Source organism: Hylobates moloch, unplaced genomic scaffold (genome assembly GCF_009828535.3).
Source record: "Hylobates moloch isolate HMO894 unplaced genomic scaffold, HMol_V3 SCAFFOLD_10, whole genome shotgun sequence".
Classification (NCBI taxonomy): Eukaryota; Metazoa; Chordata; class Mammalia; order Primates; family Hylobatidae; genus Hylobates; species Hylobates moloch.
The window spans coordinates 50,310,706-50,326,858 of NW_026652285.1; the positions used below are offsets into that span (position 1 = coordinate 50,310,706).

The following is a 16,153-nucleotide window of genomic DNA, read 5'->3' on the forward strand; positions in this document are numbered from 1 at the left end:
CATCAGAGTGAACAGGCAACCTACAGAATGGGAGAAAATTTTTGCAACCTACTCATCTGACAAAGGGCTAATATCCAGAATCTACAATGAACTCAAACAAATTTACAAGAAAAAAACAAACAACCCCATCAAAAAGTGGGCAAAAGACATGAACAGACACTTCTCAAAAGAAGACATTTATGCAGCCAGAAAACACATGAAGAAATGCTCATCATCACTGGCCATCAGAGAAATGCAAATCAAAACCACAGTGACATACCATCTCACACCAGTTAGAATGGCCATCATTAAAAAATCAGGAAACAACAGGTGCTGGAGAGGATGTGGAGAAATAGGAACACTTTTACACTGTTGGTGGGACTGTAAACTAGTTCAACCATTGTGGAAGTCAGTGTGGCGATTCCTCAGGGATCTCGAACTAGAAATACCATTTGACCCAGACATCCCATTACTGGGTATATACCCAAACGAGTATGAATCATGCTGCTATAAAGACACATGCACACGTATGTTTATTGCGGCACTATTCACAATAGCAAAGACTTGGAACCAACCCAAATGTCCAACAACAATAGACTGGATTAAGAAAATGTGGCACATATACACCATGGAATACTATGCAGCCATAAAAAATGATGAGTTCGTGTCCTTTGTAGGGACATGGATGAAACTGGAAAACATCATTCTCAGTAAACTATCGCAAGGACAAAAAACCAAACACCGCATGTTCTCACTCATAGGTGGGAATTGAACAATGAGAACTCATGGACACAGGAAGGGGAACATCACAATCCGGTTACTGTTGTGGGGTGGGGGGTGGGGGAGGCGGGGACAGCATTAGGAGATATACCTAATGCTAAATGACGAGCTAATGGGTGCAGGAAATCAACATGGCACATGGATACATATGTAACAAACCTGCACATTGTGCACATGTACCCTAAAACCTAAAGTATAATTAAAAAAAAAAAAAAAAAGAAAATCAGCCATAGATGTATGTATGGCTTTATTTTTGGACTCTCAATTCTATCTCATTTTTATTCTAGACTTTCACCATGATTATCATTATACCAATATCGTACTGTTTTGATCACTGCAGATTTTTAGTAAGTTTTGAAATTGGGAAGTGTCTTCCCTCTTTTGTTCTGCTCTTTCAAGAATGTTTTAGCTGTTCAAGGGTTGCTTGCAAGACCTTATGAATTTGAGGATTCACTTTTCCATTTCTGGAAAGTGTCTCTTTGAAATTTGATAGGGATTGCATTCAGTATGTAGAGTGCTTTTGGTAGTATTGCCATAATAACAATATTAAGCCTTCTGTGAACATGGGGTATCTTTCCATTTAAATACATGCTAAATAGATGCTTTTTCTGTTTTTATGAAGAATTTCAGAAGGATTGTTATTAATCCTTCTTGAAATATTTTGTAGAATTCACTAGTGAAGCTATTTGGTCCCTGTATTAGTCTGTTCTTATGCTCCTAATAAAGAGATACCTGAGACTGGGTAATTTATAAAGGAGAGAGGTTTAATTGACTCATAGTTTGGTATGGCTGGGGTGGCCTCACAATCATGGCAGAAGGCAAATGAGCAAAGTCATATCTTACATGGAGGCAGGCAAGCGAGAGCTTGTGCAGGGGAGCTCCCTTTATAAAACCATCAGACCTTGTGAGACTTATTCACTATCATGAGAACAGCACCGGAAAAACCTACCCTCTTGATCCAGTTACCTCCCATCAGGTCTCTCCCACGACATGGGGGAATTATGGGAGCTACAATTCAAGATGAGATTTGGGTGGGGACACAGCCAAACCATATCAGCTGAATTCTTCTTTGTTCAGAGTTTTTGGTTACTGATTTACTCCTTACTAGTTATAGGTTTTACTATAAGTAAGTTTAAAAGGTTATACTAAGTTTTACTGTACTAAAGTTTATAGTAAAGTTTTACTGATAGTTTATAGGTTTATAAGTAGGATCTATAAGTTACAGTAAATTTTACTATAGGTTTTTAAGGTTATAGAAAGGTTTTACTTCCTATTAGTTATCTGATTTTCTATTTCTTCTTGAGGCAGTTTTTGTAATTTGTATGTTTCTAGGAATTTATTCATTTATCTATTTTGTTGGTACTATTTTTTGCAGTATTCTTTTGTAGTACTTTTTATTCCTCTATGGTGTGTCATAATGCCTCCACTTTGATTTCTAGTTATAGATATTTGCATCTTTAGTTTTTTTTTGTTGTTATTTTAGGTAAAGGTTTGTTAAATATGTTAACCTTTTCAAAGTGGCAACTTTGATTTTTTTCATTCTGTCTGGTGTTTTTGTTTTCTGTATTTCATTTGTCTCCACTCTGATATGTATTTTTTATTCATACTGTGAGCTTTGGGTTTAATTTGCTCTTCTCTTTTTAGTTCTTTAAAGTGTAAAGTGAAGTTATGGGTTTGATAATCTTTCTTTTTTAATGTAGGCATTTGCAGACAAAAATTTCCCTATGAGAACTGCTTTGGATACATCTTGTATGTTTTGTAATATTGTGTTTGAGTTGCATTCATTTCAACATATTTTCTGATTTCTCCTGTGATTTTTTTTTAACCTGTTGCTTAAGAGTGTTTAATTTCCACATAATTGTGAATTTTTCAGTTTTTCTTCTATTGAGTTCTAATTTGATTCCATTGTGGTTGGAGAAGATGCTTGGTGTATTTTCTTATTAAACTTGTTGAGATTTGCTTTGTGACCTAACATTTGGTCTAATCTGGAGAATGTTCCATGTGCTTGCACTTGAGAAGAATGTATTTTGCTGTTGTTGGGTAGAGTAGTCCATATTTGTCTGTTACATGTAGTTGGTTTATAATGTTTAGGTTCTCTGTTACTTTATTGTTCCTCTGCCTAAATGTTCCTCATTTAATGGAAGTGGGAGATTGAAATTTCTAAGTGTTATTGTGAGCTATTTCTCCCTTTAATTCTGTCAAGGTGTGATTCATATATTTTGAGGACTTCGTTTGGTGTATAAATGTTTATAATTGTTGTATCTTTGATGAATTGAGCCTTTTAATCAAAATATAGTGACTTTTTTTCTTGTCACAGTTTTCTGTTGAAAGATATTTAAGTTAATTAATTAATCATTAATTTAGATACAGGGTCTTGCTTTGCCACCCAGGCTTGAGTGCAGTGGTGTAGTCATAGCCTCACTGCAGCCTTGAACTCCTGGTCTCAAGTGATCTTCCCACCACAGCCTCCCGAGTAGCTGCGATTAAAGGTGTGAGCAACCATACCTGGCTAAAGATTATTTTATATGTTAGTATAACCACCCAGCTCTCTTTTGGTTACGAGTTACATGGAATATCTTTTTTCATCCTTTCACTTTCAACCCATATGTGTCTTTGGATTTAAAATGAGTCTCTTTTAGGCAATATGCCTATGGTCCCTGACTTAGGCTAGGTATATTAAATACATTTTTGACTTAGAATATTTTCGATGGGTTTACTGGGAAATAATTAGTCATAAGTTGAGGAGCATCTGTATTGTTGTATCATGTTTTTTTCATCCATTCTGCCAGTCTGCATCTTTCCTTTGATGAGTTTAATTTCATTTACATTTAACGTGTTTACTGGTAGCCAAGAAGTTCTGCCATTTTGCTATTTGTTTATTGTATGTCTTATACCTTCTGTCCCCTCAGTTCCTCAATACTGTCTTCTTAGTGTTTGTTAATTTTTTTGAGTATATATTTTTATTTCTTCCTCATTTCTTTTTCCAAACATATTTTAGTCATTTTGTTGAGGGCTACCATAGGGATTACAATTAACAGTCCGAATTTAAGACAGTCAAATTTGAATTGACACTAACTTAACTTTAATAGTGTATAAAAACTCTACTCTTATGCAGCTCCATTCTTCATCTTTACGTTATCATTTTCACAAATCACTGCTTTACATACATGTGTTCATTAGTCTAGGTTTATATTTGTTTTTATGTGTTTGTCTTTAAATTATAGAGGAATTAAAAAGAGGAATTAAAAACCAAAAATGCAATATTACTGGCTTTTTTATTTGCTTATGTAGTTACAATTACAAGAGTTTTTTATTTATTTGTATGGCTTCAGATTACTATCTAATATCCTGTCATTGCAGTCTTTAGGACTTCCTTTAGCCTTTCTTGTAGGGCAGGTCTACTAATGACAGACAGACTCAGTTTTTGTTTATCTGGAAATATGTTCATTTTTCCTTCATTTTAGAGGGATAGTTTTGTCATATGTAGATTTCTTGGTTGACTTTTTTTTTCATTTAGCGCTTTAAGTACATGATCTTGCTGCCTTTTGGACTGCATGGTTTCTGAGGAGAAATTAGCTGTTAATCTATTACATATCTTGTGTATGTGATGAGTTGCTTCTCTCTTGCTGCTTTCAAGATTTTCCTTGTTTTAGCTTTTGACAGTTGGATTATAATATGTTGCTGTGTGAGTCTCTGAGTTTATCCTAATTGGAGGTCTTTGAGCTTCTTGGATGTATAAATTTGTGTTCTTTATCAAATTTGAGAAGTTTTTGGCCATTATTTCTCCCAGTATTTTTAATGTCTTTTTCTTTTTCTCATGTCCTTTGGAGAGTCCCGTAGTGCATATGTTGTTCCACTTGATGGTCTCCCACTTTAGGCACTGTTCATTGTTCTTCATTATTCTTTATGCTCCTCAGACTCAATAATTTCAGTTGTCCTGTATTCAAGTTTGATGGTTCTTTCTTTGGGCTGCTTAGATCCTCTGTTAAACCTCTCTGCAGATGGTTCCCAAATCATGATTGTTCAGCTTACAATTTTTTGATTTTAGAATGGTGCAAAAGTGATCCATATTTAGTAGAAATCTTACTTTGAGTATCCATACAACCTTTGTTTTTCACTTTTCAGTACAGTACTGAATAAATTATATAAGCTATTTAACATTTTATTGTAAAATAGGCCTTGTATTAGATGATTTTTCCCAGCTGTAGACTAATATAACTATTCTGAGTACATTTAAGGTAGGGTAGGCTAGGCTATGATGCTTGGTAGGCTAGATATGTCAAATGCATTTTAAACTTATGACATATTCAACTTACAATGATTTTATTGGGACGTAACCCCATTATAAGTCAAGGAACATCGGTAGTGAATTTTTCCTATTGGCTTTTCACCTTCAAAATTTCTGTTTGGTTCTTTTTAGTAATTTCTGTCGATTTATATTCTGTGCTCAAATGTTATTTTCCTGGTTTTCTTTAGTGTTTGAGTGTAAGCTTATTTAGTATTTGATTGTAAGCTTATTTAACACGTTGGCTTAGTGAACATAATGTCTAGTCTCCCCTTTTCTGTGTATGCTTTGTACATTTTTGTTTAAAACTTGATGTTTTGAGTGGTATAATGTGGTAACTGTGGAAATTAGATTTCCCTCTCTCCATGGTTAGTTGTTGATTGTTGAAGGATGTAGTTTTCCATTTGTTTACCTACTGTAGTGGGTAGAATTGTATCATCCAAAACATTATGTCAATTTCTAATTCCCAGTACCTGCAAATATAGCTTTATTTGGAAATAGCCTTTGCAGATGTAATCAAGTTAAAATGAGTTCATGCTGTATCAGTGTTTGCTCTAATTGAATGATGTGTGCTCTTCAAAGGAAACAGAAATTTGGACACAGACTCAGAAAATAAGACAGACTAGAGAAGACAATTTGAAGACAGAAATAAAGAGGAGAATGCCATGTGACGATATCTTCTTAGTTGCACCCATATTAATGTAGATTTTCTGTAATGTGGTGTGGGGATTAGAGGTGGGAGATGATCATAGCTCAGATGCCACAGGCTCTCCCTGTTCATATCAAGTTTTAGTAGATTTTTTTGTTTGTTTTGAGATGGAATGCCGCTCTGTTACCAGGCTGGAGTGCAGTGGCGCAATCTCAGCTCACTCTGCCTCCTGAGTTCAAGAGATTCTCCTGCCTCAGGCTCCCGAGTAGCTGGGATTACAGGCATGCACCACCACACCCAGCTAATTTTAGTATTTTTAGTAAAGACGGAGTTTCACCATGTTGGCCAGGATGGTCTCAATCTTTTGGCCTCGTGATCCGCCTGCCTCGGCCTCCCAAAGTGCTGGGATTACAGGTGTGAGCCGCCGCGCCCAGCCTAGATTTTCTTGAATAAAAGTTTTTCTGTTTGCTGTATGCCCTTAGATCGATTTCCAGAGATTTTATAATTTTCACCAGTTCTTTCCCTGTTTGGTTTGCTGGGGAGAAGAGTTGCTGAGCTCCTCACATAGTCATTCTCGAAGTCCTGCCTCATCCTTGGTTTTTAAATGTTTATTTTATTCTTTTATTTTTTTGAGACAGAGTCTCACTCTCTCGCTCAAGCTGGAGGGCAGTGGCATGATCTCGGCTCACTGCAACCTCCACCTCCCTGGTTCAAGTGATTTTCCTGCCTCAGCCTCCCGAGTAGCTGAGACTACAGGCTCATGCCCCCATGCCTGGCTAACTTTTGTATTTTTAGTAGAGATGGGGTTTCACCACGTTGGCCAGTTTGGTCTCAAACTCTTGACCTCAAGTTATCCGCCTGTCTCGACCTCCCAAAATGCTGGGATTACGGGTGTGAGCCACATGTCTGGCCTTTAAATGTTTATTTTTATTTTTAGAAGAAAACATGTTTATAGAGTTGTGTTAAATGTGCAAAACTTTTCAGTTTTACATTAAGCATTGTAGATTTACTGTCATTTTAATTTTAGCTTATCATAACTTTTTTACATATAAATCAACACAAATAGGATTCTTTGTGAATTAATCTGTGTCAATTTAGAGGAATTGTTGTATATCTTCTTTGATGGGAATGGACTGGAGTCAGAAATGCAAAGTGAAGTTGTCCTCATTAATTTTTTAAATCATTTTCAATTTTCAAAATCCTTTACAATTTTACTGATTGCTGACTTTTTTTCTTTTTTTTTAATGCAGATTTGAAACTAAAATAGATTCATTTCATATTACTGGCTTACCAGATAATTCAGAAAAACCCCGCCTCCTGTCTTCATTGGATGATGCAATGTCACTTTTCCAAATTACATTTGAGATAAATCCATTAGATGAAACTGTTTCTCAGAGGTGTATCATAGAAGCTGAACCTTTAGAAATCATATATGATGCAGTAAGCATTTTTTTAAATTACTAAGTTTTAATATAATTTAGTTTGCTTTGAGTTTGTGTTAATGATGTTTATTTTAACAGAGGACAGTGAATAGTATAGTGGAATTCTTCAGACCTCCAAAAGAGGTACATCTAGCACAGCTCACTTCAGCAACTTTGACAAAACTGGAAGAATTTCGCAATAAGACAGCAACAGGTAAATGCCAATATTAATGTTGGTGAATTAAATACTGTATCCTATATTAAACTTTTATTTATGGTAGAATGTTTTTAGTAAAGTTTATTTTAAATTTATCATATTTCTAGACTGGTTTTAGTTTAACAGAAACTAATTTAGTACTTTTATGTTTAAAGGCAGCTAAAACCATAATCATTTTTTACACTCAGAAAGTTCATACCTAGTAACCACATTTAAGTTAGTTGCAAAATTTTGCTTAGGGTACTTGGACCTCTGTTTATGACAAAAACTGGCCTCTCCTTTTCCTTTCTTAGAATGCGTTCCAGATTTTGATATATCAGCCTCAGGGAAAAAAGTTCTGTCCTTTTTTATTCTCTAGAAGAGTTTGAATAAGGTCAGATATTATTTCTTCCTTAAATATTTGGCAGAGCTTAACGGTAAAACCACTTGGTTTTGGAGATTTCTTTGTGGGAAAGTTTAAGATTACGGATTGAACTTTTTAATTAAATAGTTGACCATAGAGATTATCTGTATGATTTTAATGCTTTGTAATTGGTTGGGACTTGTTTTCTAGCTCAATGTATGATATTAAAAAAAACGTTGCTCATATGCTGGAAAGCCTGTCTTTTCATATCTGTACCTATTCATTAGGTATGGATTGTTAATCCTGTACTTCAAATTTTTTGTATCCTTACTGGATTTTTTTCTCCTTTTGTCACCTTATTCTAACAGTTATTAAGAGAAATACATGAAAAATACCTCATTATCAATGTAGATTTTTCTATTTCTAATAGATCTGTCAGGTTGTTTAAAAAAATAAATTTGACTGGGTGCGGTGGCTCACACCTGTAATCCTAGCACTTTGGGAAGCCGAGGCGGGTGGATCACCTGAGGTCAGAGTTTGAGACCAGCCTGGCCAACATGGCAAAACCATAATAGAGATGGGGTTTTAATAGAGACCAGGTTTCACCAGCCTGGGCGACAGAGCGACACTCTGCCACACACACAAAAAGTAATAATAAAAAAAATTTTAAAAAAAATGAATTTTAAGGCTGTCATTAAGTATATGCAGGAGTAAATTATTTTTCCTCCTATAAACCACATCTTTAATGCTTTAATTTTTTTCCCTTTGTACTTTTTTATTTTATTTTATTTTTGATCTGATATCAGTATGAAGTACAAAGTTTCTTTTCATTAGAATTTACCTGGTATATGTTTTTTTTTATATTTTTACTTTTTCCCTGTGTTTTCAGATGTGTCATGTCAACAACATGTAATAGGATTTTTTCCAATCTAGATTTACGGTGCTTATTTTTTATTTATATCTACTGTTTGCGTTTAATTAATTTATTTAGGCTTATGCCTAACATACTATTTTGTGCTTTTGAATTGGTTTTCCTTGTTTTATTTTTCTTGCCTTCCTTTGGATAAATTCTAGGTTACCTTTCTTCCCCCTTCCCTACAATCTGCTATCGGGAAGTTAAATATTCTCTATCTCTTTTTATTTTATAAATTACAGTATACATTTTTATATTCTCCTAGTCATTTTATATTTTTTATATATTTTTATATTCTATTTATATTTTTATTCTATTTATATATTTTTATATATTTATTATGTATTATTTTATATATTTATATATTTTTATATATAACATTTATAAATATAATATGTATTTAATTTATATTATATATATTATATTTATATATATTATTTTATATATTTATTTATTATATATTATTTATATATTTATATATTATATATTTATATATTTATTCCCCTATTTATATATTTTTGTATATTTTTATATTCTAGTCATTATATGGACTTTAGTACTCTTGAACTTTATATACCATCCCCATATACTAATTTTTTTACTTGAAAAAATACTTTATTGTACTGTATGTATATAGTTCATGGTAGTTTACAATTACTTGTGCATTTACTACCTTCTTTGCTCTTCATTTCTCTTATACCTTACACTTTTTATCTGATTTTATTTTCTTTCTTTTGGAAGTTCATTTTTTTTTTTTTTTTCAACCTCTGCCTCCTGGGTTCAAGCGATTCTCCTGCCTCAGCCTCCTGAGTAGCTGGGATTATAGGCACCCACCACAACGTCTGGCTAATTTTTAAAAAATTTTTAATAGAAACGGGGTTTCACCATGTTGGCCAGGCTGGTCTCAAACTCCTGACCTCAGGTGATCTATCCGCCTCGACCTCCCAAAGTGCTGGGATTACAGGTGTGAGCCACTGTGCCTGGCCTGGAAGTTCATTTGTAAACTTCCCTTGTAAATATTTCCTCTTGTAAGAATCTGCTGGTGGCAAATCTGTGTTTTGTTTTTGTTATTTTTTTTTATTTTTATTTTTTGACAGAGTCTTGCTCTGTTGGCCAGGCTGGGGTGTGGTGGCATAATCTCGGCTCACTGCAACCTGTGCCTCCCAGGTTCAAGCAATTTTTTTGCCTCAGCCTTCTGAGTAGCTGGGATTACAGGGGTATGCTACCATGCCCAGCTAATTTTTGTATTTTTACTAGAGATAGGGTTTCACCATGTTGGCCAGGCTGGTCTCGAACTTCTGTCCTCAGGTGATCCATCTCCCTCAGCCTCCCAAAGTGCTGAGATTACAGGCATGAGCCACCATGCCCCATTGCATATTAGTTTGGTATGATACCACTGTATGTAGAATTAAAGGTTGATGTTCATTTTCTCCTTAACACATTGAAGAGGCCATTCTGTCTTTAGGTTTTCATTACTGATGTTGAGAATTCAGGTGTCAGTGTGTCTGCTGTTTTTTTTGTTTTTTGTTTTTTTTTTTTTTACATTATCCTTTTCTTTTACATTTAAGAACTTTTTATCTTTTGTATTCTGTTGTTGCAGTTTGGTGTATCCAGCTATAGATTTGCTTTATATATCCTTTTCGGGATTCATTGGATTTCATGAATCTGAGTACTGGGATTTTTAATGAATTCTAGAAAATCTATCTGGAAAATTCTTAGCCACTAACTCTTTACATATATTCTCTTCTGGAATTCTGGCTAAATGAATTTTAGCCTTTCTTACTTCATCTTCCATTCTCCTTAACTTCTGTATCCTGCTTTCTTTCCATGTGTTTCTTCTCTGTATTACATGCTGGGTAATTTCTTCTAATTTATCTTCTAATTTACTGAGTCCTTCTTTAGCCATGTCCAATGTGGTATCAAATCTCTTCATTAAGTTTAATTTCAATGATTATATTTTTCCCTCTAGGAATTCTGTTTTGTTAAATTTAAAATCAGTGTTGTCATTCTTTTTTGGTTTTGTATTTCCCACGGATATCTTTACACTTGTCTTCTTTTTTTTTTTTTTTTCAGAGATCATAAGTACAGTATTTTATATTGTGTCTCACCAGTTAATTCTCTCTCTTCAGATATTCCGTTATGTGAAGACTTTTGTGGTTCTGTTTTTCCTATCTTCTGTCTTTTGTTTTTGTTGGTACTTATGGTAACGTGTGTCTTTTTATGCTTGGTAATTTTTAATTGTAATCTGCTCATTTTCCTTAGAATATTATTTGGGAGAATTCTCTGAAGCCTGAGATAAGTGGGCCTTCATTCGGGGAAGATTTATATTTCTTCTGCCAGGTACCTTGGGTATGTTGGTGGCATAACTAAATTCATTGCTTAAGATATTCTGGACTGCCAAAGAATTGCTGGGCTACATACCTCCTTGAGGAATATATCATACTTATCATTCACAGAGGTATTACCTTTTTCTCCTAATTTTTCTCATGGCCTTTGTTTGCATCCCCCTGTGAGAGTGTTTTAGGGAGAGGAAGGTTTAACTTCACGATTATTCTTTCTTTGAGTGAGTGTCCTTTAAGATTTCAGATTTGTGAGGAGAACTCTTGCTAGACTCTCCGTCTTTGTCTTCTGTTTCATTTGTTCTGAGAGGCTGAAATTCTCTTTGGAGTAAGATCCAATTTCATTGTCAAAGTTTTAAAATTCTGGTTTTGTTAAGTCTGGAGTACACTTCTAATTGAACTCAGAATTTGTCCCATTTTGGTGGCTATAAAATCTGGCATGAAATTATGATTTTTCTCTTGCCATTTTTATTATATTCACTTTATCCTTGTTGGTAGATATGAGATATGCTTCCTTGTTGGTACATATGAGATATACTATGTCATTTTCCTTTGTTCTCTTTCTTAAGATAAAATAATTTAGATAAGTAAGTCAAGAAATCACTTCACATTTTGATAAGACCTTCAGGAAATGTCTAACTAGTTGTCTTTTGTTAGGCTATATTGTAATATGCATCTTGATTCATTATTTTTCTTTTTTCACAGAAAAGTGTGTGTTATATTCTTCAAAATATATATGTCTGTCTTCTCTGGCTTTTGCTCATTTTTCTCTACTGTTTTTATATCTGAATAGTTTTAAATTAGATTGTACATGAATAACTTACCTCTAGGAACCATAGGGTTTGCATTTATTCCTGTATTCTTTGCTAAAATCTGGGAATTCCATTCCTAGTTTACATTCTGTATATTGCTATATTATATGCTGAGTAGAAACCAAAGCATAAGATCAGGCTACTTCTAGTCAGTTGTTCTTGATTCATAAAAATTCATAGTTAAATACAAATTAATCATATTGGAAACCCACTATAGACATTCAGATTTCGAGATTTTTTATCTCTAAGATTTGTTTACCTCAACTTTTATTACTTAAAAAAATTACCAAACAGTAAATATCCACAATATAAAGTTCACTTTTTTTTTTTTCTTATTATACTTTAAGTTTTAGGGTATATGTGCACAACGTGCAGGTTTGTTACATATGTATCCACGTGCCATATTGCTGGGCTGCACCCATTAACTCGTCATTTAGCATTAGGTATATCTCCTAATGTTGTCCCTCCCCCCTACCCCCACCCCACAACAGTCCCTGGAGTGTGATGTTCCCCGTCCTGTGTCCATGTGTTCTCATTGTTCAATTCCCACCTATGAGTGAGAACATGCGGTGTTTGGTTTTTTGTCCTTGCGATAGTTTACTGAAAATGATGGTTTCCAGTTTCATCCATGTCCCTACAAAGGACATGAACTCATCATTTTTTTATGGCTGCATAGTATTCCGTGGTGTATATGTGCCACATCTTCTTAATCCAGTCTATCATTGTTGGACATTTGGGTTGGTTCCAAGTCTTTGCTATTGTGAATAGTGCTGCAATAAACATACGTGTGCATGTGTCTTTCAGCAGCATGATTTATAGTCCTTTGGGCATATACCCAGTAATAGGATGTCTGGGTCAAATGGTATTTCTAGTTCGAGATCCCTGAGGAATCGTCACACTGACTTCCACAATGGTTGAACTAGTTTACAGTCCCACCAACAGTGTAAAAGTATTCCTATTTCACCCCATCCTCTCCAGCACCTGTTGTTTCCTGACTTTTTAATGATGGCCATTCTAACTGGTGTGAGATGGTATCTCATTGTGGTTTTGATTTGCATTTCTCTGATGGCTGGTGATGACGAGCCTTTTTTCATGTGTTTTTTGGCTGCATAAATGTCTTCTTTTGAGAAGCGTCTGTTCATGTCCTTCACCCACTTTTTGATGGGGCTGTTTGTTTTTTTCTTGTAGATTTGTTTGAGTTCATTGTAGATTCTGGATATTAGCCCTTTGTCAGATGAGTAGATTGCAAAAATTTTCTCCCATTCTGTAGGTTGCCTGTTCACTCTGATGGTAGTTTCTTTTGCTGTGCAGAAGCTCTTTAGTTTAATGAGATCCCATTTGTCAATTTTGGCTTTTGTTGCCATTGCTTTTGGTGTTTTAGACATGAAGTCCTTGCCCACGCCTATGTCCTGAATGGTATTGCCTAGGTTTTCTTATACTGTTTTTATGGTTTTAGGTCTAACATGTAAGTCTTTAATCCATCTTGAATTAATTTTTGTATAAGGTGTAAGGAAGGGATCCAGTTGCAGCTTTCTACATATGGCTAGCCAGTTTTCCCAGCACCATTTATTAAATAGGGAATCCTTTTCCCATTGCTTGTTTTTGTCAGGTTTGTCAAAGATCCGATAGTTGTAGATATGTGGCATTATTTCTGAGGGCTCTGTTCTGTTCCATTGATCTATGTCTCTGTTTTGGTACCAGTACCATGCTGTTTTGGTTACTGTAGCCTTGTAGTATAGTTTGAAGTCAGGTAGCGTGATGCCTCCAGCTTTGTTCTTTTGGCTTAGGATTGACTTGGCAATGTGGGCTCTTTTTTGGTTCCATATGAACTTTAAAGTAGTTTTTTCCAATTCTGTGAAGAAAGTCATTGGTAGCTTGATGGGGATGGCATTGAATCTATAAATTACCTTGGGCAATATGGCCATTTTCACGATATTGATTCTTCCATCCCATGAGCATGGAATGTTCTTCCATTTGTTTGTATCCTCTTTTATTTCATTGAGCAGTGGTTTGTAGTTCTCCTTGAAGAGGTCCTTCACATCCCTTGTAAGTTGGATTCCTAGGTATTTTATTCTCTTTGAAGCAATTGTGAATGGGAGTTCACTCATGATTTGGCTCTCTGTTTGTCTGTGATTGGTGTACAAGAATGCTTGTGATTTTTGTACATTGATTTTTGTATCCTGAGACTTTGCTGAAGTTGCTTATCAGCTTAAGGAGATTTTGGGCTGAGACAATGGTGTTTTCTAGATATACAATCATGTCATCTGCTAACAGGGACAATTTGACTTCCTCTTTTCCTAATTGAATACCCTTTATTTCCTTCTCCTGCCTGATTGCCCTGGCCAGAACTTCCAACACTATGTTGAATAGGAGTGGTGAGAGAGGGCATCCCTGTCTTGTGCCTGTTTTCAAAGGGAATGCTTCCAGTTTTTGCCCACTCAGTGTGATATTGGCTATGGGTTTGTCATAGATAGCTCTTATTATTTTGAGATACATCCCATCAATACCTAATTTATTGAGAGTTTTTATCATGAAAGCTTGTTGAATTTTGTCAAAGACCTTTTCTGCATCTATTGAGATAATCATGTGATTTTTGTCTTTGGTTCTGTTTATATGCTGGATTACGTTTATTGATTTGTGTATATTGAACCAGCCTTGCATCCCAGGGATGAAGCCCACTTGATCATGGTGGATAAGCTTTTTGATGTGCTGCTGGATTCGGTTTGCCAGTATTTTATTGAGGATTTTTGCATCAATGTTCATCAAGGATATTGGTCTGAAATTCTCTTTTTTGGTTGTGTCTCTGCCAGGCTTTGGTATCAGGATGATGCCGGCCTCATAAAATGAGTTAGGGAGGATTCCCTCTTTTTCTATCGATTGGAATAGTTTCAGAAGGAATGGTACCAGTTCCTCCTTGTACCTCTGGTAGAATTCGGCTGTGAATCCATCAGGTCCTGGACTCTTTTTGGTTGGTACGCTATTGATTATTGCCACAATTTCAGAGCCTGTTATTGGTCTATTCAGAGATTCAACTTCTTCCTGGTTTAGTCTTGGGAGGGTGTATTTGTCAAAAAATTTTTCCATTTCTTCTACATTTTCTAGTTTATTTGAGTAGAGGTGTTTGTAGTATTCTCTGATGGTAGATTCTATTTCTGTGGGATCAGTGGTGATATCCCCTTTATCATTTTTTGTTGCATCTATTTGATTCTTCCCTCTTTTCTTCTTTATTAGTCTTGCTAGCGGTCTATCAATTTTGTTGATCTTTTCAAAAAACCAGCTCCTGCATTCATTAATTTTTTGAAGGGTTTTTTGTGTCTCTATTTCCTTCAGTTCTGCTCTGATTTTAGTTATTTCTTGCCTTGTGCTAGCTTTTGAATGTGTTTGCTCTTGCTTTTCTAGTTGTTTTAATTGTGATGTTAGGGTGTCAATTTTGGATCTTTCCTGCTTTCTCTTGTGGGCATTTAGTGCTATAAATTTCCCTCTACACACTGCTTTGAATGTGTCCCAGAGATTCTGGTATGTTGTGTCTTTGTTCTCATTGGTTTCAAAGAACATCTTTATTTCTGCCTTCATTTCATTATGTACCCAGTAGTCATTCAGGAGCAGGTTGTTCAGTTTCCATGTAGTTGAGCAGTTTTGAGTGAGTTTCTTAATCCTGAGTTCTAGTTTGATTGCACTGTGGTCTGAGAGACTGTGTTATAATTTCTGTTATTTTACGTTTGCTGAGGAGAGGTTTACTTCCAACTATGTGGTCAATTTTGGAATAGGTGTGGTGTGGTGCTGAAAAAGATGTATATTCTGTTGATTTGGGGTGGAGAGTTCTGTAGATGTCTATTATGTCCACTTGGTGCAGAGCTGTGTTCAATTCCTGGGTATCCTTGTTAACTTTCTGTCTTGTTGATCTGTCTAATGTTGACAGTGGGGTGTTAAAATCTCCCATTATTATTGTGTGGGAGACTAAGTCTCTTTGTAGGTCACTCAGGACTTGCTTTATGAGTCTGGGTGCTCCTGTATTGGTTGCATATATATTTAGGATAGTTAGCTCTTCTTGTTGAATTGATCCCTTTACCATTATGTAATGGCCTTCTTTGTCTCTTTTGATCTTTGTTGGTTTAAAGTCTATTTTATCAGAGTATAGGATTGCAACCCCTGCCTTTTTTTGTTTTCCATTTGCTTGGTAGATCTTCCCCCATCCCTTTATTTTGAGTCTATGTGTGTCTCTGCATGTGAGATGGGTTTCCTGAATACAGCACACTGATGGGTCTTGACTCCTTATCCAATTTGCCAGTCTGTGTCTTTTAATTGGAGCATTTAGCCTGTTTACATTTGAAGTTAATATCGTTCTGTGTGAATTTAATCCTGTCGTTATGATGTTAGCTGGTTATTTTGCTCGTTAGTTGATGTAGTTTCTTCCT

The 16,153-nt window shown here is 35.2% G+C and overlaps 1 protein-coding gene across 4 annotated transcripts in view; it reads left to right on the plus strand.

Moving 5' to 3' along the window:
* VPS13A (vacuolar protein sorting 13 homolog A) overlaps window positions 1-16,153 on the plus strand; it is a 259,625-nt gene that overhangs the window by 62,920 nt on the left and 180,552 nt on the right. For all 4 annotated transcript variants that reach the window (XM_058445730.1, XM_032164338.2, XM_032164339.2 and 1 more), the window contains exons 18-19: window positions 6,944-7,133; window positions 7,214-7,328. In XM_058445730.1, coding sequence (XP_058301713.1) covers window positions 6,944-7,133; window positions 7,214-7,328 — 305 coding nt within the window. The remainder of the gene's footprint in view (window positions 1-6,943; window positions 7,134-7,213; window positions 7,329-16,153) is intronic.